Source organism: Molossus molossus, unplaced genomic scaffold (assembly GCF_014108415.1).
Source record: "Molossus molossus isolate mMolMol1 unplaced genomic scaffold, mMolMol1.p scaffold_m16_p_4, whole genome shotgun sequence".
Lineage (NCBI taxonomy): Eukaryota > Metazoa > Chordata > Mammalia > Chiroptera > Molossidae > Molossus > Molossus molossus.
Window position 1 is genome coordinate 51273950 of NW_023425377.1, and position 22184 is coordinate 51296133.

Sequence of the window (22184 nt, forward strand, 5' to 3'; positions counted from 1 at the left end):
GTTTGAAGGAAAATGCAGGCTCAGGGAACTGGATACTAAATCGCTGAAGCTCGATGTTCAATAATCGCGAGAAGTCGCAGGCGCAAAAAAAAAAAAAAAAAAGCCCGAGGTTTATACAGGTGGGAGGGGCTGAGCCCCAAACGCTTGGAAGTAATAACTTGCTGGTTGGAGGTGGGTCGGCTCTTGAAAGTACGCCTGCGTCTGAGCTTTGTGTGACGCAAGGGGGCGGTACGGGCACCTGGCTGCGCTTGCGCAGAGCTTGCTCAAAGGGCCTTATTTAGGTTGCGCAGGCGCCCGCTGGCCATTTCGCTCAGCCACGCTGAAGTTCTGCGATCAGGTTAGTGTTTGTTCTTCGATGCGTGCCGCCCAGTGGCCCCTGAGAATGCCGCTTTTGCGAGGATCGGTTGCCCCCAGATCTGTGTAGAACCTGGGGTGGGGGGACCTTGACAAGGAACGGGCTGCCGCCAGGAGCCAGGAATGGCTCGCCGAGGGGTGGCAGGGCCGCTGGGGCCTGCAGGCCGCGCCGACTCTATTGTGTGAGATGGAGGAGGCGGAGCGGAAGCGTGGCCGCCATTTCCTTGCCTCCACGCTGGCGCCAGGCCGGGCCCCCTGCGGCTTGGTGCTCCGGTAACTAGTGCCCAAGGCGGCTTTGGCGGCCCACCCGCTAGCTTAAGGGGGCGTTTGGTATTGGAGTCGCCAGGGTTCGGACTTGCGCACGGGCTTGGTTCTTATGGAGGCGCCGCGGTTCCGCGGAGTGCTTCGCGCGGGAGGGCAGTTTAATTTGAACAATTCCCGGGTCTGACCCTCATCCTCTCTCTACAGTCTCTTTCAACGCCAGGACCCACTACTAAGAGACGATGATGTTGGGCACCGAAAGCGGAGAGGGATTCGTGGTGAAGGTCCGGGGCTTGCCCTGGTCTTGCTCGGCGGACGAAGTGCAGCGTTTTTTTTCTGGTGAGTTTGAAGCCGAGGCGGGAGTTAGCAAACAGGGCCGCGGGGCGGGGGGGCGAGGGGCGGGCAGGCAAGCTGCCGGCCGGGCCGGGCGCGCCCCCTGGTGGGGCGCGTGCAGCAGCTGTTTTCGCTGGGCTGCTCTTGCCCTGGCGTCCGCTGTTACGCAGTGGAAACTGCGAAAGCTCCGCCTTCCCGTCTTCCGGGCGCTCTTGGAAGACTGGTCTCTCTGGAGGATATTTTTTTCTTTACCTACCTTTAATTTAAGCACTAGCTTTTCTGTGGGTGTCTTCGAAAGGATAAATTGGGTTTTCCCCCTCAATCTTAAGAAAAGTGCCCATTGGTTGGGCAAGTAGTAATATTTGGAAAACTTTGAGTATAACAACTTACAATTTTGGCATGCCCTTGAAAAGGGGGCATTTTTATTTCTAGAGTTAAACTGTCACTAATTTTAGACAATTTCCTAACCAAGATTTGATAATGGAATTCTTGTTCATCTAGTTCTTGATTAATAACCCACTTTACAGTTGACACTGAAGCATAGGCAAGTTCACTTGCCTACTAGCTTTCTTCCCCAAGTATGTAGGTTTCCTGAATAATTTCTGCCAAAATGTCCTTGTTCCTGTTAGTATAAGATTAGACTGATACAGATGATTTGGAAGAAATCTACAGGTTTTGGAAGGACCCTTGTAGTATTGACTTACTATCTGAATTTAATGTTGGTAACGGAAAACGACCTGTAAAACAAGAACCAAGTACACTGGAAGCCACCTTACAGTGGGCAGGACTGGGTTTGGCTTCAGCTGTTCATCTGGGAGCGTTTTAGCTTTGTAGCATTGATTCCCTTTCAGGTGAGTATTGGCCCTGCAATTTGGGTTGTAATGTTGCTGCTAGTAAGGTAAAACAGTCATAGGTCCCAGACCAAAAGTTGTAACAAATATTCAGAAAATGCATTAAAATGACAAGGTCCAGCCTTATTGAGAAGTTACAATGATGTTAATGGAGAACTTGGGGATTTTTGTTAAGAAATGTCTTTGAATATTGGGTTTTATTTATTGATTTAAACTATATCGTCTATTGAATACAGTTTGATCTGGAGAGGATAACTGCAAAGAAACTCTAGGAGTCAGTAATATCTTGGTCATTTTGGGCTTCACATGTGATCTACTTTGTAGTTGGGGCATGAATAGGCATTTTATCTATCATCCAGAGGTGGTGTTAAATTTTAAATTCTGTATTAACGGTTGTTTTCTTTCCAGACTGCAAAATTCAAAATGGGGCTCAAGGTATTCGTTTCATCTACACAAGAGAAGGCAGACCAAGTGGCGAGGCTTTTGTTGAACTTGAATCAGAAGATGAAGTCAAATTGGCCCTGAAAAAAGACAGAGAAACTATGGGACACAGATATGTTGAAGGTTTGACTTATGTTGCCCTAGTACCAGTAAATAAACATTAAACACAGAGAGATCTGTTTTATCCCTTCTGAATTTTAGGTATTTGACCGCATGGAAATGGTCACCTAAGGGAGTTTGTGGCAGCTCTTCCTAGATTATCTAAAGACCTAGGAAGTCTGAACTTTGTTCTCTAACTTTCCAAAATTGACTAATTCTAAGCACCTCTTTCAGTATTCAAGTCAAACAACGTTGAAATGGATTGGGTGTTGAAGCATACTGGTCCAAATAGTCCTGACACGGCCAATGATGGCTTTGTACGGCTTAGAGGACTCCCCTTTGGATGTAGCAAGGAAGAAATTGTTCAGTTCTTCTCAGGTATGTAGTTGTGTTTGTTGCTGAGCAGTGAGTTTTGGCTAGCTACTGGCAACATGATTTAATAGATCTTAAAGTTGAGTAGCTTAGCTATTTAAACAGGTTGTGAGTATATGCAGATGAATTAATGTTTTCTTTCTGGAGACCTTAACAATTTATGTCCATCTTAATGGTGGAAATTAATTACTTCGAAATGCTGTCTTTGCCTGTACTTAGTATTATAGTTCAGAATAGATCTTTGAGGCTTGTCCTCAGCAGCTTTAACTACTTGCCTCACAATGCTGTTTAGCAAAGTACTTCAAGTTAAAGGTAAGATCCCTTAACATTAGATTAGTGTGAGTTAGTGGTTGTAATTTATGGCAGGTGTCTATATTTGTAAGACAAAGTGGGTTCTGGGTCCAGAAATGTCCCTAACGGTCTAATTCTCTTTATGCAGAAAACCTATTAAGGCAACAGCTGGTTTAGCCAGGGAATTATAAACTTATTGAAAGTAAAAGATGGGTTGAATGTATAGTCTTAGTATTTGAAATACAGAAAGGGTTTTAAAGTTGTTCTGGGCCTTGAAGTATTTGAATGTTTTTATGCCAAAGAGCTGATAAAATTGCATGTTTAGTAGAATGTTCAATAATATATCTAAAATACTATCATTTGATATTCATGATGTCATAAACTGGAATTAACAAATCCTTTCATGGTTTAGGGTAGTATGTATTAAAATCCTGACTGTTAAATATGCATCAAGTCCTAATATTTTGCCAGAATTTTTGAAATCAAGTCTGTTTTTATTGTTTTATCTAAATTGGTGAGAATTTAATGCTGTCAACGTTAAATATGAACATAATTTCATATCTTCTAGGAAAGTGCTTTAAGCCCTTTTTGTAAGCTTGGGAATGTATCCACGGAAAGGATTTTTCATAGACGGGATTTCCAGAAGTGAATCATACTGCTGTTAGAGCATGAGAGTGCATGATTGTGTTGTCTAGATCAGTTTGTTGAAAGTTTAGATTGTATGTTTGTCAATGATATACTTAAGCAATGTTTCAATTTGTATGTAAAAATGTTTAAATGTGTAAATTTTTTAAACTTGAAGTTCCACTAACTTAAAACATTGAACTATAAAATGAGGTGTAAAAGGTGTGCCTTGAATTTAGTAAAACTGTTGTATTTAATGCTTAAAACTATTCTTGTGTAATTTTCAACATTAAGTTGAATAGATAAGAGTGTTTGTAATTGTTGAAGTCTTAATTCATCCTGTGTTCAGCAAGTTTTTTCTTAAATACTGTGCCATGGGGTGTGTTAAGAATTGTTATACTTAGTAATAATGGAACTTCATATTTACTGCAATGCATATTTATAGAGTATTTGTTGAAAGCATACCATTCACCTAAAGTTAAAATTCTGGTTTATTTAAAGCTTTAAGAAGAATCATTTCTGGGCTTGTGATGTTAATATTGCCCCCCTACTGGGGTTATTTGTCCTTGGGTTGAAGGGTTGGAAATCGTGCCAAATGGGATAACATTGCCGGTGGACTTCCAGGGGAGGAGTACGGGGGAGGCCTTCGTGCAGTTTGCTTCACAGGAAATAGCTGAAAAGGCTCTAAAGAAACACAAGGAAAGAATAGGGCACAGGTGGGGATGGATGGTTGGTTGGATTTGTCACTTTTCTTATGGTAAAAAAATTAAGTCCATATTCTCTCTGCTTAGAAGGAATAAATCTATTTCCTAGTCCCTGTTAATTGATGTTTGGCCACAATTTTCAAATTTTACACTATGTCAAAGTCCTATAATGCATTCAGATTAAATTTTAGGTTTAAAAATTGTTCTCAGTTAATTTGGTCTACTTTACAATTTTGTAAGATGCCTACTTAACCCCAATCAATTGAGTTGAGAGACTATGGCTTTAAAAAATAAGTAATGCAAACCTGGCTTTAGCTGTAATAACCCACACATACATAGTAAATTAATATTACCATAAGAAAATGTGATACTTTCTGATCTTGTTTTTAAAGTTGAAATGCAACAAACTTTCTTGCTGTATAAATATTCTGCATATGTATTAATAAGCATAGCTTTCAAGAAATTGTCACAAAAGGTTTTATTCTCTTCGCTTGTGACTATTTTTCATTGAAGCATGCGCTTACCTATGCTGATTCCTACTAAAAGCATAGGCTGGGGTATTTGTTGGCGAAAGGAAATGTGTAGTGTGGGCTAGACTGTTGGTGGAGGCTGGCTTTTTAGCCCTCTTGCTATACATGTTGCCAAAGCATTTAAGACACAAAATGTTGAAAGTTGAGTGGAATCCTTTCCCTCCTAAAACATTTATTTTCAGTACTCCTCTCCACCCCTAAGGGTGGGCTCTCTGCCTTAGAGGAGTGAGTTTTCTGTAAAGTTTACATGAAATAATCTTACAATTGAGTGAATTTCTGGTCATTGCCTATGCAAATATAAGAAATCTGGCTTTAAATATTAGTCAGTTTCATGGCTATGACTACATTGTTTTTTTGTGTAACTAAATGTTTGTATGATATGAACTAATGTTTTCTCTCCCCTCCCCATTCCCTTCCTTCATGAACAACGCTTTTAGGTATATTGAAATCTTTAAGAGCAGTCGAGCTGAAGTTAGAACTCATTATGATCCACCACGAAAGCTTATGGCCATGCAGCGGCCAGGTCCCTATGACAGACCTGGGGCTGGCAGAGGGTATAACAGCATTGGCAGGGGAGCTGGCTTTGAAAGGATGAGGCGTGGTGCTTATGGTGGAGGTATGTGAGAATATGCAGGGGTGAGGAGAGGGTTCTTTGTGTGTTTTCATTTGATTGATTGTGCTTTTTTGTCTTTCAGGTTATGGAGGCTATGATGATTATAATGGCTATAATGATGGCTATGGTTTTGGGTCAGATAGATTTGGAAGAGGTAAGGTAAGAATTGAATTTCTCAACCGAAGGCTACTTACACTCTTGTCCATCTAGACCTCAATTATTGTTTTTCAGGAATGTCTGACCACAGATACGGAGATGGTGGCTCTACTTTCCAGAGCACAACAGGACACTGTGTACACATGCGGGGATTACCTTATAGAGCTACTGAGAATGACATTTATAATGTAAGTATAAGATGAATTCATAAGTCAGCTATTTCAGTATAGCAGTAAAATTGGGGTCTTAATTCTGCATAAGTGAAGCAGCATGTTTTAAATTTTTTCTAACATTAGAAAGTTGACTTGATTCTCTGGAATACCTTGCATTTAGTTTTTTTCACCGCTCAACCCTGTAAGAGTACATATTGAAATTGGTCCTGATGGCAGAGTAACTGGTGAAGCAGATGTCGAGTTTGCAACTCATGAAGATGCTGTGGCAGCTATGTCGAAAGACAAAGCAAATATGCGTAAGTGTGATTTAAATATCTTGGGGAGCCTTTATTGATGGTTGTGTGACTAACATGATGGAGGAATAGTAAGACTGTATGAGAACTTTGCTGATAATAGGTTAACTCTTGGGGATGTGTTAACAAATTTTTGTGGGTTTTTAAAATTAGTGTGACTGAAAAGGATTTGTTATATGAACATTGACTTGAAGTATATCCTTACAAACCTAAAGTAATTTAGGTGAACATTTAAAACAAGGCTAGTTTTGGAAAGCTGCATAAAGTAAATCACCTAGAAAAATGCATAGAATAGTATCTTTTTTTAATATATAACAAAAAAAGTAGATCTTGTTTAAAAACTTAGTGTTCTTTCACCAACAAACATTTTCAAACTTTTTTTTCTCATTTCAGAACACAGATATGTAGAACTCTTCTTGAATTCTACAGCAGGAGCAAGCGGTGGTGCTTACGGTAGCCAAATGCTAGGAGGCATGGGTTTGTGTAAATATCACTTTAGTGTCTTTTTTTTAAGCTAACCTTGTATGCCTTTTCTCTCATTTCAGAACACAGATATGTAGAACTCTTCTTGAATTCTACAGCAGGAGCAAGCGGTGGTGCTTATGGTAGCCAAATGATGGGAGGCATGGGCTTGTGTAAATATCGTTAGTTTTTTTAAAAACCAAAACATTTATATCTATATCTGTCAGTTTAGTATATTAAGTTAGGCAAAGGAAGAAGTTTTAATTTGAATTTTGTGTCTGACTTTTAAATCCTTGTTATGTAAAACTACCAATTTTAAGTACTTTGGGGGGGAGGAGGGCATTACAGAAAAAGTAGTTGAATCGTCTAAGTATAAAAATCTAAAATTAATGACTTAGAAAAAAGCATAGGATCAAAATAATTTAAATTTCTGGACAGAATTTATTGGGTATAATTAGGTAGGTGTTCAGTGATACCCATGTATTGACATAGTCTTATATATCAAATTATGGGGAACCACCCTACTAAGTTTAAATAGTTCATAAAGGTTTTCTCAGAATGCCTCTAGAATCGTGGATTTAGTCCTGCCGAAGTTTATACTCTTGGCCAATTGGTTTATAAATGTTTGACCAGCTCAAATGATTGATAGAAAGGTAGTATGTTCATAGAAAATAGGCAAAGGGTTATAGTAATTTATATACTCAAAATCATAGATTTAGAATTACAAGCCCGGTACCACCAGGGTACCACATTACATAGGGAACAAGGTTCTAATGGTGTCTTAACTTAACAGCAAACCAGTCCAGTTATGGTGGCCCAACCAGCCAGCAGCTGAGTGGTGGTTATGGAGGCGGCTATGGTGGCCAGAGCAGCATGAGTGGATATGGTGAGTGTGTTTTTTAATATACTTAACAGTAAGTGTTAGGTAGGTTTCTTTAGTTGGGGAACATGCAGGTTCCTTTTTTGGTTAAATTGGGTTATTAAATAACATTCTTTTGATTCGATTATAACGGTTTTTAATAGCTTATTTTGTAGAACCAATCATTGGGAGGGGGAAGTGTTCTATAAATTAAATATGCTTGGAATAATGTAGAGCCAGAAGACATCTGCCTTCATTTATTAAAACATTAAATAAATAGTTCACTTTTTTTTTTGGTTAGCGTGTTGAAACTATTTTAGATGGAGGGAGAATTTAAATTAGTAAAAATGGTGGTTGGGTTCAGGATCGTATTTTACTAGTCAGTTAACAGGATTGGTTTTATTTTTTTCAATTGGTCTAAAGAATGGTGATATTGGTATTATAGTCTTACCGTACAAAATCCTTTTGCAGACCAAGTTTTACAGGAAAACTCCAGTGATTTTCAATCAAACATTGCATAGGTAAATATTTTCTCAAAAAATGTAATTTAAATTCCCAATAGCAAATACTGATATATGTTGTGCTAATACTATTTCTATAGCAGTCAATGGCTGTGAATTAACTCCATGGAAGCTGCCATTTTGGGCATAGTGAGATGCCTTTAGTCCCACTTTGTCTCACTTCCTGCCCACCATGAATAGGAAAGGCAAGAGACTGCCCCTGTGCTCCCTATTCATACACACCATTCGATGGACACATTGTGAGTGCTAATGGTAAAATTTTTTAAAATGCCTTGTTTAGCTTTAGAAACATGAAGTAATTTTGCAATTTTTGAAAAACACTAGTTTTCCTTTAAACTTAATTTTTCATGTTGATCCTGAAGCATCTGCTTAAAATGGTAGCACAAGAGTCTGGCAAGACTTTGGTACTGCAGAGAAAAGGGATTAATTGAGACTTGTTTGGAGTCGGGAGTCCCCTTTCCCAAACATGCATCTCGCCACTTGGACAGCAGCCATTTGTACTCGTATACTTTTTAAACTTTTTCTTGGAATGCTATATTTTACTTGACTGATACGGTGTGGTATTTCTCCTGACTTATCAAATTGATCTCTTTGCAGGCAGCCAAGGAGCAGTGAACAGCAGCTACTACAGTAGTGGAAGCCGTATATCTATGGGAGTGAACGGAATGGGAGGGATATCTAGCATGTCCAGTATGAGTGGTGGATGGGGAATGTAAATTGATCCTTATCACTGACTCTTGGTCAACATTATTTTAAAGAAAAAAAAACAAAACAAAACTTAAGTTTAACAGTTTTGCAATACCAGCTTGTGATTTAGGCTTACTCTAAGTGGAAATCAGGATTGAATTAAAGACTTAAGGTTCAATATTTTTGAACACATATTCATCTAGGATGTAACAACTAAGTTGAGTAACTATAACTGTTAAACGATTTTTAGCTTTTCTCAAGTTAGTTCTATTGTAGGATGTACTTAAGCAGTAAGTATATTTAGGTTAAAGCAGTTGAATTATGTTAAATGTTGCTCTTACACATTACATTGAACACTGTTTGGAAGCATGTTGAAAGACGTGCTTTTTTTTGTTTTTGTTTTGTAAAACTATAGGAGCTGTGTCTACAATTAAAAGTGAAATATTTGGCATGTTTGTTAATTCTAGTTTCATTTAATAACTTCTAAGGCATGTAAGTTTAAGCTTTTTTTTTTTTTTTTTTTTTTTTTTTAAGTTAATGGGGAACATTTGAGACGCTATACCAATACTTTAGGATTTTGGTCTTGGTGTTTGTATGAAATTCCAAGGCCTTGATTTAAGTCTTTCATTGTATTGTGTTTTTCTTTTATAGGTGTATTGCGCTAAGTGAAACTTGTCAAATAAATCTTCCTTTTAAAAACTGCACTTTGTCTTGTCTATGCTTCAGTGTCATGTGGACTGTTTCTTGGTGCTCTATTCCTGCCTGGTGCGTAGGTGACAGTGGCCCATGTCTCTGGCTGTGACAGAGAGGCTCTACAGTTGAGGCTGTTGTGTAGATGTCTTCAGACTTCCCTCCAATACTACAACAGAAGGTAATCCTGGCTTTGGGGCCCTTGTGGAGGGGCTATATGTTTGTGTACTGCATTTGATTTGCTAAGCGCAAAGTAGAGGCAGAAGTGTCCTCACTGCATGTTGCATGTCCACAGAGGCCTTGAGGCATGGCTGAGAAGTGCTAAAAGCAACAGGCAAAGGGTGGTTGAAGCTGTCCTCAGTTGGATAGCATCTTTTGAGTTTTTCATTTTATATTTTATTGATTTTGGGGGAGTAGAGAGAAAAACATTGATTTGTTCCACTTATTTATGCCTTCATTGGTTGATTTCTTGTATTTGTGTTCACTGGGGATTGAACCTGCAACTTTGGCGTATCAGGACAATACTTCAACCAAATGAGCTTACCTGGCCCAGGGCTTTTTTGAGTTTTTATATTAAGTGTCTTCTAGAAGCTAGCTCATAAAATGTTTTCAAGTCGAAGGTTACTTTTTTTCTCCCCAAAGTAGAACGTTTGTTTAGAAAATTACAGAGATTGGAAGAAGTGGGTTTAGGAAACAAGTTACAGAGGCAAAAGAAAAAGGGCCCTTGGAGTTGGAGCTTGGGAGTGAGGAAGGCTAATGGGTAGTGCCCCTGGTGGGGCGGGCGGGGAGGGGAGAGGAGTTGCTACCAGGTTAGAGAATTCCAATTGAGGTTTTAATCTTTATATTTTTGTCTCATTCCTAAAGATCCAGGACCACTTAGGAGCAAAATTCTTTTCAAGCTACTGAGGTAAAATACCACATATTTCTGAAAGTAAAAATGGCTAGTTTAAGTCATTAATATTTATTTGGTAGATTAGGACTGAAATTTGACATTTGCTAGATTAATAGTTCTAGTAATCCCTTCAGTAGATACTTAGACTGTAGTTTGGGAACTACCATTCATTTACCATCCCTTTAGACCAGCAATTTTCAACTCATGGCACACAAAAATTACTAATACTCTGGCACACCAAAAATACTTTTTGCCAACCTGGCAATAGTTTTGGTGAGTTCCAGAAACAACAAAACCCTTTTTGCTCCAAAGTGACTTAAGTCAGGTGCTGCCTGTACTTGCATATAAGGATTTCTGGTACGAAGAATTAGTCAGATGCAACCTTATTACGTGACATGACCAGTACGATGCAATTCTGTTATGACATATAGTTCAAGAGGGCATTCATTCCAGGCAGCTATTGTGTTGGCTGTTTTTTTTGTTTTTTTTTTAATTTAAAATATTACTGTTTGGTTAATTCTTACCCAAGGGTATTTTCCCATTGATTGTTAGATCAAACAGAGACATTGATGTGAGAGAGAGATTGATTGGTTGCCTTCTGCATGACCCTGACCATGGCCAGTGATCGAACCTGCAACCCAGGTATATGCGCCTGACTGAATCAAACCCATGACCCTTTGGTCTGTGAGCCAATGCTTTAATTGCTGAGCCAAACCAGCCAGGGCTGTGTTCATTTGTAAAATTAAAAAAATTCTTTTTTGATTTAGAGAGAGAGGGAGAGAGAAACATCAATGAGAGAGAACATCGATTGGCCGCCTACTACTGCATGCCCCCCCTGGGGATTGGGCCCACAACCTGGGCATATGTCCTGACCAGGAACCGAAACAGCGACCTCTTGGTGCATGGGTCGACACTCAACCATTGAGCCACACTGGTCGGACTCATATTTAAATTTGACAATCTTTAAGGAAAAGGTTAGTGCTCTTGACCAAATAGTCAGGTATTGCATGTTTTAAAAATTCTTGTGGCACACCGGTTGAAAATTACTGCTTGCTGTAGACTCAATTGCATTGAGTAGAATTTAAGTTGCAGATACAGGCTTGTACTGTTTGGAGCCTGATGTGTGCACATCTTGCTGTGACAAGTGCTGGTCTTCTCTGTTCCTGGGTGAGATTTGTTGGGTGGGTCTACTCAATTCTAAGTCTGTAAGTAGAAGCATTGCCTGGCTGCATGCTCTCTGCTGGCTACTGGTGCTGCTTCACACTGGGGAAAGGGTTATGGATACGTAAGTGTTGCACATGGAATGTTTGTCAGTTCAGCAGGTTTAGAAATTAATAATTTTCAGTGTGAGCATTGGTGATCAACTACAATCTAAATCTAATATTGCCTGAGATCAATGTGGATTGGAGGCACCTGGTGTTGAGAAGGCCCAAGGAGTGTTCCTTCCCCTAGTCCTTTAGTTGTTTTAAGTAAGGAACATTTTCATTGAAAAACATGGAGGAGGGGAAGGAAAGGGACAGAACTAGAAACATGGAGTAAAGCTATTGAGTAAGCTAACCCAGAACATTCTGTGGGTTCTTAGGAACTTTGTGTTCCATGGACCAGCATCCTGCGAGCTTGTTAAGGATGACCAGAACCTTCACGCAGTCTGCATTTATCTTCAGATAGAGTGGAAGGGAGAGAGGGAGGAAGAGAGAGAGAGAGAGAATCAATGTGAGAGAGAGACAACTGGTTGCCATCCACACAACCCCAACCAGGGCCCAGGACAAACTGCAACCAACGTACATACCCTTAGCGGGAACCGAACCCTGGACTCTCCTGTCTGTGGGCCAACGCTCTAACCGCTGAGCCAAACCTGAAAGGGCTGCATTTTAACACAAATCTCCACTTCAATCCCCAGGTCAACTTGTGTACTTAAGCTTGAGAAGCACACTGTCTTAGACCATCTGTCATTATCCAGGTCGGGAAGGTTGCCAGACCATACGACCTCAAAGTTCAGGAGCTCATTTGATGTCTGAGTAAAATGTTCTTTCTTCCATGCAGCTAAATATTGGTAACTGGCACAAGGATTCTTTGTGAATAATGCTTGTTAAACATTTGTTGGTTTGGGGAGAAAATAAGTGTGCTAAAGGGAAGAGCATTAAGTGTGGCACAGTGGATGGGCATGTCATATACTTAGCCTTCAGAACAGTACAGAAGTAGGGGGCTATTACCCTGCTTCCTTTTGTATGTGCAGATGAGAACTAAGGCTCAGAAGTGAAGTGACATGCCTAAGGGTCCCCAGCAAGCTGGAGTATGAATAGGGTGCACTGAAGACAAGTTACATATATCTAATGCTAGACCAGTTTAGAGTAGTACAGCAGTAGGTAAATGTTTGGGGGAAAGTTGGGCCATGAATATTTAATTTTTTGTGTTTTTTTTTTTTTTTCCATTTTTTGTTCAGATGGAGTGGGAGTGGGGAGAGAGAGACGTGAAAGGGACACATTGAGTGGCTGCCTCCCGCACGACCCAACCAGGGCCAGGGACAAACTGCAACTGATGTACGTGCCCTTAGTTGGAACTGAACCCAGGATTCTGGTCCATGGGCTGATGCTCTAACCACTGCACCAAACTGGCCAGGCCATGAATATTTCATTTTTAAAATGTTTTTACTAATTTTTTTTTGGAGAGGAAAGGAGAGGGAGAAACTGATCCGATGGGCTGCCTCCTACACATCACCTTATGAGCCCGCAAGGGAGGCTGGGCAGGCCAGGAGGGTTAGCCCCTGATAGGTTTCATGGCTTTGGAGTTAGGCATGGTTTTGGAGGCTGGCTGCACAGATCCTGGGACTTAACCTCATGGAGCCTCTGTCTCCCATTTATATAATATAAAGATATATTTAAAGGAACAGATGTGGAACCTTGCACCAGGCTATGGATGAGCCTTCTGCAGAGAGCCAGGACCTCCAGCAGGGGCTGGCTAGCTGGGAGCATTCCAGAGGGAGGACTGGTGAGAGGTGCAGATGGGCAATAAGTAAGGTGAATCTACCAAGAGGGCAGTAAGGTGAGTCAGGGTCAGTGCACTGAAGCCTAGTACATGAATGGACTGACTATCCCTGACAGTTACTGTTTTTTGAACATTTGAGGCCACTGACTACTGTCTGGGGGTGGGAGGTGAGCATGTGCTCAGAGGAAGGCTCAGCTGGTTTTCATAGCCCACAGCTAACATCTGTCCTAGCACTGCTTCTGAAATTCAAACCCCATAGGTGTGTCCATCTGTAATGAGCTTTGGCGACAGGCTTAAGGTCACTTCTTTTGCCAATTGATGGACTTAATGGATCACCTGAGCAGAGCACAGCCTGTATCCCAGAACCCGGCAGGCTTTACCCCAAAAACAGCCCCCAAAGGGCCTTTAGTCGTGAAATGGGCTTGCTCTGTCCTTCAGAAGCTAACACAAGCTCCTTCATTTTCTACACTAGAGTAAAAAATTATTTCATTGCAGAGCCAATGATGGATGCAAGGGTGTGAAACGGCCCATTTCTTGACTTAAGCAGCGCAGGTATAAAAGGGCAGTGGGAGATAGGAACTGATTCCTCAGTACATTAGTACAACTGTTGCAAAATAGGTTAACTCTTTGAAAAGTGAAAAGTGACAGTAGCAAAACCATGAAGTTACTTCAATCCTAAACCAGTGGTGCAGCCAAGTGAGAAGGAAGTTCCCATACAAGTGAAATGAAAGGCACATGGCCACCAGTGCCAGCAGCCTGACTCAGGAGCCTGTTTGTTTTTTTTCCCCTTAGATACTCTTGGGAAACAAGCTTCCTGAGCCCCTTGAATCCCTGCAGGTTGGCACTGTTCTGAGGCCTTTAGGAACCAGTAGAGGAGGAGCAGCGCTGCAGGAGCAGGGTGTGGCAGCTGTCACACACGCGCACAGGCTTGGGGTAGGAGGGCAGGGCCAGCTCATTACTGGAGCACGTGTTGCAAAAGATGTGGCCACAGTTTCGACAGTGGTGCTAGAAGACAGAAAAGAGGCAATCACAGGATATGCTGTGCTCCCTGGGTCCACATGCCCAGTCTAGATTTCCAGCCTTTCAGAGTTCATTTAATACTTTCAGAGCCCTCCCCCAGAGACATGTACCAATTTGGAAGAGGTTCCTCTAGATTAGTGGTTCTCAACCTGTGGATGGCGACCCCTTTGGGGGTCGAATGACCCTTTCACAGGGGTTACCTAAGACATAACAGCAAAAACAGTTATGAAGTAGCAATGAAAATAATTTTATGGTTGGGGGCCACCACAACATGAGGAACTGTATTAAAGGGTTGCGGCATTAGAAAGGTTGAGAAGCACTGCTCTAGATCTTTGTTTCTACATTTATGCTCCTGTGGAGAGGGGTGTGTGCTTGCAGAAATGAGGTTTTTTTCTTTAAAATGTGTTTCACTGGTCTTGAGCCCAGATAATCCTGTAACTGCTTCACTCGTGGTGCTGACTCAAGGCTACTGGTTCCTCCTGGGATGATGGTGTGTATGTTGCTTTGTAAGCAAAGCTGCTACAAACCTTGGGAACAAGGCAGATGCCAAGACCAGGACCTATGTGTCCTCTGCTCCTCTGGCTATACATTCTGCCAACTGGCCCACCCCCATCAGGCTAGAAGATGGACCTTGAACTGGTGTAGGGAGTGCCAGGCCTGTGGAGCCCCAATCTCGAACAGGCCTTGTGAACAAGTGTGATCTCAAAGGCAGCCTCAGGATGGCTACTGCTTATTATGACTAGAATTTGGGAGTTTTGCTTCCTTTTTTCCACAGAGAGGATTTTAATGTGGGCAGATGACAGTGCATCCACATGGGAAGATGGGGTGGTGGTACCAGTGTGGCAGGCATTCTTCCTTTTAATAAGGTACCCCAATTTTGCTTGGAATCTGACCTGCAGCTGTCCTGCTCAACTGGTCAATCATGGTCCTGTCAATCCTGGACCAAAGGCTGGGCCCAGGACCTTTCATTCTCAAAACCTGAAGGCATTCTACACGGGCAGAGAAGCAGGTTCACTGGGCGCAGGTCACCAGGACAAGCACACTGACCAGATGGTCTGTGAGTTTTTGGTGCTCCTTGGATGCCTGTCCTGATAATTGCTGCCCATAGATAGGTTCTCCATATAGATCCTTTTTTGGACTAACAGGCAGATTTTGGTTCTGTTGCTTACAAAGAATTTTCAATGATACATTCACCTACACCAGTTCTGTACACAAGCAGCCCGACTCCCAAAGAAATCTGCTAGTCATTGAAAGGACTATGTTGGGAACACAAGGCCTATGACTAGTGACTAGTCGGTACCCCCAGAAAGGGAGCAGTCTGGCACACCAGTGCATGACCACAGTGTGGTGCGCCAGGTCCCAAGGGCTTTCCCAGTGGGGCACCAACCCAGCCCCTGGGCGCATGGTGGAGCCCAGTCCACATACCTTTCTCCGGGAAATGGAGAACTCCTTCTCACACTGCTTACAGTGAGTAGCTTCATCATCTTTCAGCCAAGTGTGGCCCTAGAAGGAAAACACATTGGCAGGTGCCTGGTGGACCCATAGCTGTGTTCTGGCTGCCCAGTATCTGCTGTCCCTTCCTAATAGTCTACATGCTTTTTATTCACATGAAGTGGCTCACAGACCCGGTCTGCCCTGTTGCTCTGGTTTTCCAACCTCTGCATGCTGTCCCCTGGGCCTCAAGCCAGATTCTCCAGCTTCCTGTTAACTTTCTTTCAATATATGCCCTCTTGCTGAGTACCAAGAGTCAGGATCTGATGCTTGCAACCCTAACCCTGGCTGAGGTGCTCCAAAGTGCCTCCTGAACTGGCAAGAGGGAGAAGAGCCAACCCCATTAGCCAGACAAAAACAATCTGCCTCAGTGGTCCTTGCCACAGAGATGGGAAGACTCCCGATCCTTACATCAACATGGAGGAGGCAGATGTTTCCATTGTACAATGGAGGCAACTGAGGCTTTGAAAGGGGCTCTAGAGCAGCGGTTCTCAACCTGTAGGTCGCAACCCCTCTGGGGATTGTACGACCCTTTCATAAGGGTCACCTAACTGAGACACCGCTCCTCTATCCGTCTCCAGGCAGGTCTGCCTACATGCAGATACGCCCACATACAACATGAAGAACTGTATTAAAGGGTTGCGGCATAAGGAAAGTTGAGAACCACTGCTCTAGAGTCATGCTTTTTACCCTCCCTCTGGTGCTATTAGCTGTGAGCAGTGCGGGGGGACATGCAGACAGGCAGTTCACAGCAGTGAAGGAAGGAGCTTTCATTTCACTCTACAAGGGAGGATAAAATAAACAGATGGTTGTTCCAAGTTCAGGTGCTGATAGGTGCTATGACCCTTTGCTGCCTCTGACCTGCGTGCCCTTGTAGGTACGATAACCCAGTCATTAGGTCGCTGCTCCAGTGTGTACCTTGGGGAAGTGACTATGCACTGCTGCCACTGCCACTGCCACAGGTGGACTGTCTCTTTTATTCTGAACTGTCCTGGAAGGGGGCGGTAAATTGGAGCCTCTTACCCTTCCTTTCTCACTGTTCCCACCTCAACAGGCCAGCCTGACACTCGTCCTAGGTCTCCTGGTCCACATGTTCCTGCTCAAGTGGTGTGTCATTCTGCCCTCCCCAAAATGGTCCAGACACTTGCCCTGCTAAGGGTTTCGGTGGTCCCCAGAAATAGCATAGGCACCGCAGAGGGGCAGGATGGCCTCGGGACCCTCACTACTAAAAAAAAACCAAAAAACCCTGGACCTCTTTCTGCCACCTTTTGCCTCCTTCATTAGGGCACAGCTGGTGGCAGAGGAACAGAAATCAGAAGACCTTGGTTCTAAGTGGAACCTGCCACTTGTCAGCATTGCCATCGCAGCAGTGGCATGGCTTTGAGCAGCATTTTATCTTTATTTTTTTATCCTCACCCGAGGACATTTTTTCCATTTTTTGTTCAGATAGAGTGGGAGGGAGAGAGAGAGAGAGAGAGAGAAACATCAAAGTGAAAGGGACACATCGAGTGGTTGCCATCCGCACGACCCAACCAAGGCCGGAGACAAACTGGAACCGAGGTACATGTCCTTAGCGGGAACCAAACCCGGGTCTCTCTGGACCACAGGCCGACGCTCTAATCGCTGAGCCAAACCGGCCAGGGTAGCATTTTATCTTTAAATAAATGATAAGAACCATGCCTCAACCACACGTTTCTCCACAGGCTTTTGTGAGAAAACCTAGTAGCAACAGCCACAAGAATGGTTCTTATGCTAATAATATGAAATATTCAGTACCTTCAGTGCCTTATTTACTTCTTTGATATCTTCCATCTTCAGCTTTGACCTTTAAAAAAAGGAGAGAATTCATAGCTGTGAGAGAGGCTCCTAAAGCAAACGCACAGGGTTTCGCTTTGTGAGGATAACAATTTAGGAGTATAATTACATGAGTTCTAAAATATTTTCCACCTTTATATAATCCTAGAGTCACCTCATCCATTGGCTCACATGTAAAAGGTCTGCTGAGTCTGGACTGAATCTGGCCCCAAAACAGGATTTTTAGCCTGCAAGGGTTGAAAATGACTTTGAAATCATTGCAATCATTTAAAAAATTGAGAATTATCTCACAGAAGCCCAGATTTCTGGCTTCTCTGGGCAAACATTCCTACACATGACATGCTTGGTGTGTGTAGGGTGCTCCCCGCAAGCCCATGGCAGAAAGCCACATCTGCAGGGTTCCCCCTGCTGACTGCGGAGTCAGAGCATGATCATTTGTTCTTGTTCCATTCTTGTGTAAGAACAATTCCTTAGATGTCCGTATAAAAGGACTGAATGTGGCCTAAACTGGCAGAATTAAACTGAAAAAAAAAATGAAGCTCTAATTTGGGGAGAATAGTCAGTCCCCCCTTTTTTTTACATTTTCACCACCAATTTGTCCCCTCTATGCCCTCTTCCACCTCCACCCACACCCCTTCTGCCCCGCAATCAGCACACTGTTGTCCATGTCCATGAGTTCTCTTTTTTTACTCAATGCCCCCCCCCCCCCAATCCTAACTATTACTCCTACCCACAGCTGTCTGCTCTAAGGGTCAACATGTCAGTGCTCTGAGACACAGGCTAGACTTCTGGTCAGGGCTCAGGAAACCAAGCATCAGGGCTTTTAGAAAACACTGGCTTTCAAGAAAGATCACAGGAACTCCCTCCCTTTTTCCCAAAATTGGCCAGCAGATTGACAGGCCCAGAGGCTGCCCAGGATAGACAGACTCCCTGGGAAACCAGGTCAAAAGGGCAGCCTGAGCACACAAAGGCTTCCGAGAAATAAAACTTAGGAAGAACCCAGATGTTCCCAAAATAACTGGGCAGCCATGTCTGTAACAGGTGAAGGGTCTGAAGACAGATTTTCCCTCCTCTGTCACCTGGTGTGGGCTAGCAAGGAGAAGAAGGAGAAGAGGGGTGACAGCACACAGTCCTGCTCTTGTTGCACATCCCAGCTATGAGGCGCATTTTCCTGCCAGACAGGCAGCACTTCGAGGCTGCCAAGTACAGGGCTTTGTTTTCCAGATCAGGATCCATACATATTTCTGAGGCCTGAAGGGTGCTCTCTGACTGCAGTTCAATGTGAAGACGACAGGCAGGAGAGAAAATGGTGCTAGCCACTTGAGGAGGTATGTATAGGGACAGACCACACCCAAGGTGTCCTTCCCTTCCTCCCTCTGAACACAACAGTAAACCAAGGAGCCAGCTGTATACCATTGTCCACACCGGGTACGCATTAGTCTCATGGACACTCTCAGAGTGCCTGTGCTCCAAGTGTGGGGTGGATACCTAGTCTTGCCCACTGTCCAGGAGCCCCCTCAATATGGGGATGGGACAAGTACTAGCCAGAAGACAGAGCAGTGCAGGGCACTCAGTGGGAGAGGTGGCAGTTAGGCCTCAGAGTGGAAGGGATCAGTAGCCTTGAGCTGGTCTAGAAAGATACAATGAGTGAGACAGGATCTTCACCTCACATCCACCAACCAGAGCCTTAACATTTCCTTAATAACTTTTGTGGGCCAGCCTAGAGCACTGCTTTATCTAAACTTTCTAATTTTCCAGACTAAGAAAAACCATAAGGTGGTGCAGATCTGTGTCATACTTTAGTGTTTATAATTTATTCTCATGTTGGTCCCCACCTCTGTACCTTCCTGGTCACACTGTATTCAGTACTGGGCCTGAGCTGAGGCTGTGCTGGTCACCCCCATCTGTTTGGTCACTGCACTTGTGTGAGGATTCAGGTGGGAACAGTGAGGCAGCCTGGGGTCTCTGTGGGAGTGCTGGAGAAAGAAGAACTTGTGTTCTCATAGAAACTGCTGAGCACCCTTCTGCCCCAGTGGGGGCCAGATCTACCTGTGAGGTAAGCGACAGGATAGCAGAGGTGGGAGGTACAGACTAATTATGATGAATTTTTTTGCTTAAGTCAGTTTGAGTTGGATTTCTGTCACTTGCAACCAAGAACACTGACTCATAAGGGAACAAAGCTGTCCACTGGGTTTGGAAATGCAATGACCACACAAATGGACAAGTTCCACAATTTGCAGTGTGACCCATCAGATTGTCCTGGCAGGATAGGAACACCAGGGAAAGCTGTGAAGTCAAAAGGGAGACAGAACTCCCAGGGTTTGCACTACTTCAGCACCGCCCTGTGGAGACTGATGGACTCCTGAGAAAGGCAGGTGCAGCACAGCAGGCTGAACAAGCAACCCTCTCAGCACCCGTCTGGTTCCCCTGGGACCTAGATACTAAGTTAGTGAACACGAGGGTTCTGTGCCCCTGAGGACTGACTTCCTGGGGAGGCCTCCTTGACTGGTTCTCCCTCCTCTGACAACAGGACATAGATTTGGGACTCGAGTCATGTTGATGGCCAGATTCTTCATGGGGAGGTTCTTACTGGCTGAGATGCAGTCCCATTTCCTGGAGGGCTTGCTCTTGCTCGTCACAAACCTTCTGTAACTCTGCCTTCTCATCCTGGAGCTCTCGCAGCTTCTAAAATGAACAAACCAGACACTTGACACAGAATTGAAAGTCTTTTTTTTTTCTTCTTATCCTCACCTGAGGACATTTTTGCATTTATCTTCAGATAGAGCAGGAGGGAGAGGGGGAAGAGAGAGAATGTCAGTGTCAGAGAGAAACATCGACTGGCTGCCACCCACATGGCACAGTTGGGGCCAGGGACAAACTGCAACCAAGGTATGTGCCCCTAGTGGGAACCAAACCCAGGACTCTGGTCCATGGGCTGACACTCTAACCACTGAGCAAAACTGGCCAGGGCTAAAAGTCCTTTTTTTATAAGGTTTGTAATCATGGCAACAAGCAGGTCAGAATGTTTTTCAAGTAAAAGGCAGTTTTGTTGTGCTAACCTCATTCAATACAGGGCAATTTCATGGGTTACTTCTCACTAGCTTACTTTTCCAGAATGGGCAAATGGAAGGTGAGTAGCTCTGCAGCAGGAACAGTGTGACATGGGACAGGAAGCAGCTATGTAGGTTCATCAAACAACATTCAAAACAGTCAACCTCAGGGCAAATATGACTTTGCCTGTCTGAGTTTCTATTAAAAGATTTTTAAAATGCTCTTATTGACTTTTTTTTTTTTAAGAGAGGAAGGGAGAGAGAAAAAAAAACATTGTGAGAGACAAACATTGACCTGTTGCCTCCCACACACACCCCCGACTGGGAATCAAAATAGCGACCTTTTGGTGCATAGGACGACACTCAACCAACTGAGCCACAACGGCTAGGGCAAAAGATTTTTTTTTTAAATCCTCACTTCAGGATACATTTTTATTGATTTTAGAGAGAGGAAAGGAGAAAGAGAGAAACATTGATGTGAGAGAGAAACATCGATCAGTGCCTCCCATACCCTCCCATGACTGGGGATCAAATCCACAACTTGGGTATGTGCCCTGACCAAGAATCAAACCTTTCAGTGTAAGGGACGATGCTCCAACCAACTGAGCCACACTGGCCAGAGCTTCTATAGAAAGGTTTTTTAAAAAAACTACACCTCATAAAATACACAGATGAACCTTGTACAAAATTACATGAATTTATAGCAACCAAGGCTCATTTGAATGAACTCTTCTTAGAAAGGGCTGGTCAAATTTCCTGAGAATGAATAAGGCTGATGGATGAAGGCTAAGATCATCATGGCTGGAGTACAGCTAGACTTTCTGGAGGCCCTGAAACCCTGTGTAGGAGCAGTGCCTGGGGAATAAGGGAACACCCTTGATGAGGTGTGTAATTTGGGGCCAGTGCACCTGGAGGACATAGGCTAATGAGGGCCAAATGCAGACCCAGAAAGTAATTTGGGGTCCAGGGCTGACCATAGGTAGCCATAGGTCCTATGCCTCAGTGGTGGGCATTTCCCCATAGCCATCCCTGGGCCTTCTGCACCAGAGCCTGTTGACCGAGTCTTACTGGTGACCTCAGACATGTTTTTTTTTTTCTCTTTTGTGTATGTGTGTGGTGGTGGGGGTGTGGAATTCAAAATTTACACCAAAGTACACTGAGGTGGAGTAAAGGGGGTATGTTCCATGACACAGTAGAGGTTTCTAGAAGTCTTCTTCTACCCCCTGTTGCCTCTCCTCCCCTCTCTGAGACTCACTGGCTCTTGCAACTCTCCTCCCTTGTGATCCCACCCATGGCCTGGTGGGATCTGTCACAAGAGGCCCTAGGCACTTGCCAACAGAAATCAAAAGGGCCTTTCTTGGCTCATTCAAATTGTGCAACGGTACTCATTACCATGTTAAACACAACAAATCTAGGTCTGGAATCTGCCCCAGCCCCAAGGATCCTCCTCCAGAGATGAGGTGTGGGAAGGCCATCTATGGCTTGGCAGTCCCCTGAGCCTGGCATCAGTCCCATCAGGAGAAGCTATGGAGGCCAGAGATGCCCCGCGGATCCCTAGATGGCAGCCAACTCTGACCAGAACTGCCAGGCCCCTTTGTCTTTCTGGGGATGTATGGT

General features: G+C 43.5%; 2 protein-coding genes across 9 annotated transcripts in view; one reads left to right on the forward strand and one right to left on the reverse strand.

The window, feature by feature from the left end:
• Positions 1–274: 274 nt before the first annotated feature.
• On the forward strand, positions 275–9132 carry HNRNPH1 (heterogeneous nuclear ribonucleoprotein H1). 8 transcript variants are annotated; one of them, XM_036240852.1, is made up of 14 exons: positions 275–337; positions 823–954; positions 2208–2363; positions 2574–2717; positions 4204–4342; positions 5298–5476; positions 5556–5627; positions 5684–5817; positions 5963–6098; positions 6489–6548; positions 6641–6730; positions 7351–7443; positions 7888–7937; positions 8535–8646. In XM_036240852.1, the coding sequence occupies exons 2-13, from the start codon at positions 858–860 to the stop codon at positions 7935–7937; spliced, it is 1350 nt and encodes a 449-aa protein (XP_036096745.1). In that variant the 5' UTR covers positions 275–337; positions 823–857; the 3' UTR covers positions 8535–8646. The 8 variants fall into 8 exon arrangements, with proteins under 8 accessions (XP_036096745.1, XP_036096746.1, XP_036096741.1 ...); XM_036240853.1 differs by having other exon boundaries at positions 6641–6700; XM_036240848.1 differs by lacking the exon at positions 7888–7937 and having other exon boundaries at positions 8535–9132.
• A 3972-nt stretch (positions 9133–13104) lies between these two features.
• RUFY1 (RUN and FYVE domain containing 1) overlaps positions 13105–22184 on the reverse strand; it is an 81822-nt gene continuing 72742 nt past the window's right edge. Inside the window, exons 15-18 of the mRNA XM_036240847.1 lie at positions 20108–20202; positions 17479–17527; positions 15637–15714; positions 13105–14196 (exon numbers count right to left, since the gene is read on the reverse strand). Coding sequence (XP_036096740.1) covers positions 14050–14196; positions 15637–15714; positions 17479–17527; positions 20108–20202 — 369 coding nt within the window. The 3' untranslated portion in view covers positions 13105–14049. The remainder of the gene's footprint in view (positions 14197–15636; positions 15715–17478; positions 17528–20107; positions 20203–22184) is intronic.

Coding starts and splice junctions, on each gene's coding strand:
- HNRNPH1 (XM_036240848.1), top strand. CDS start 858: ATGATGTTGGGCACCGAAAGCGGAGAGGGATTCGTGGTGAAGGTCCGG. Junction 955..2,207: donor AGTGCAGCGTTTTTTTTCTG/GTGAGTTTGAAG, acceptor TTTTCTTTCCAG/ACTGCAAAATTCAAAATGGG. Junction 6,099..6,488: donor GAAAGACAAAGCAAATATGC/GTAAGTGTGATT, acceptor TTCTCATTTCAG/AACACAGATATGTAGAACTC.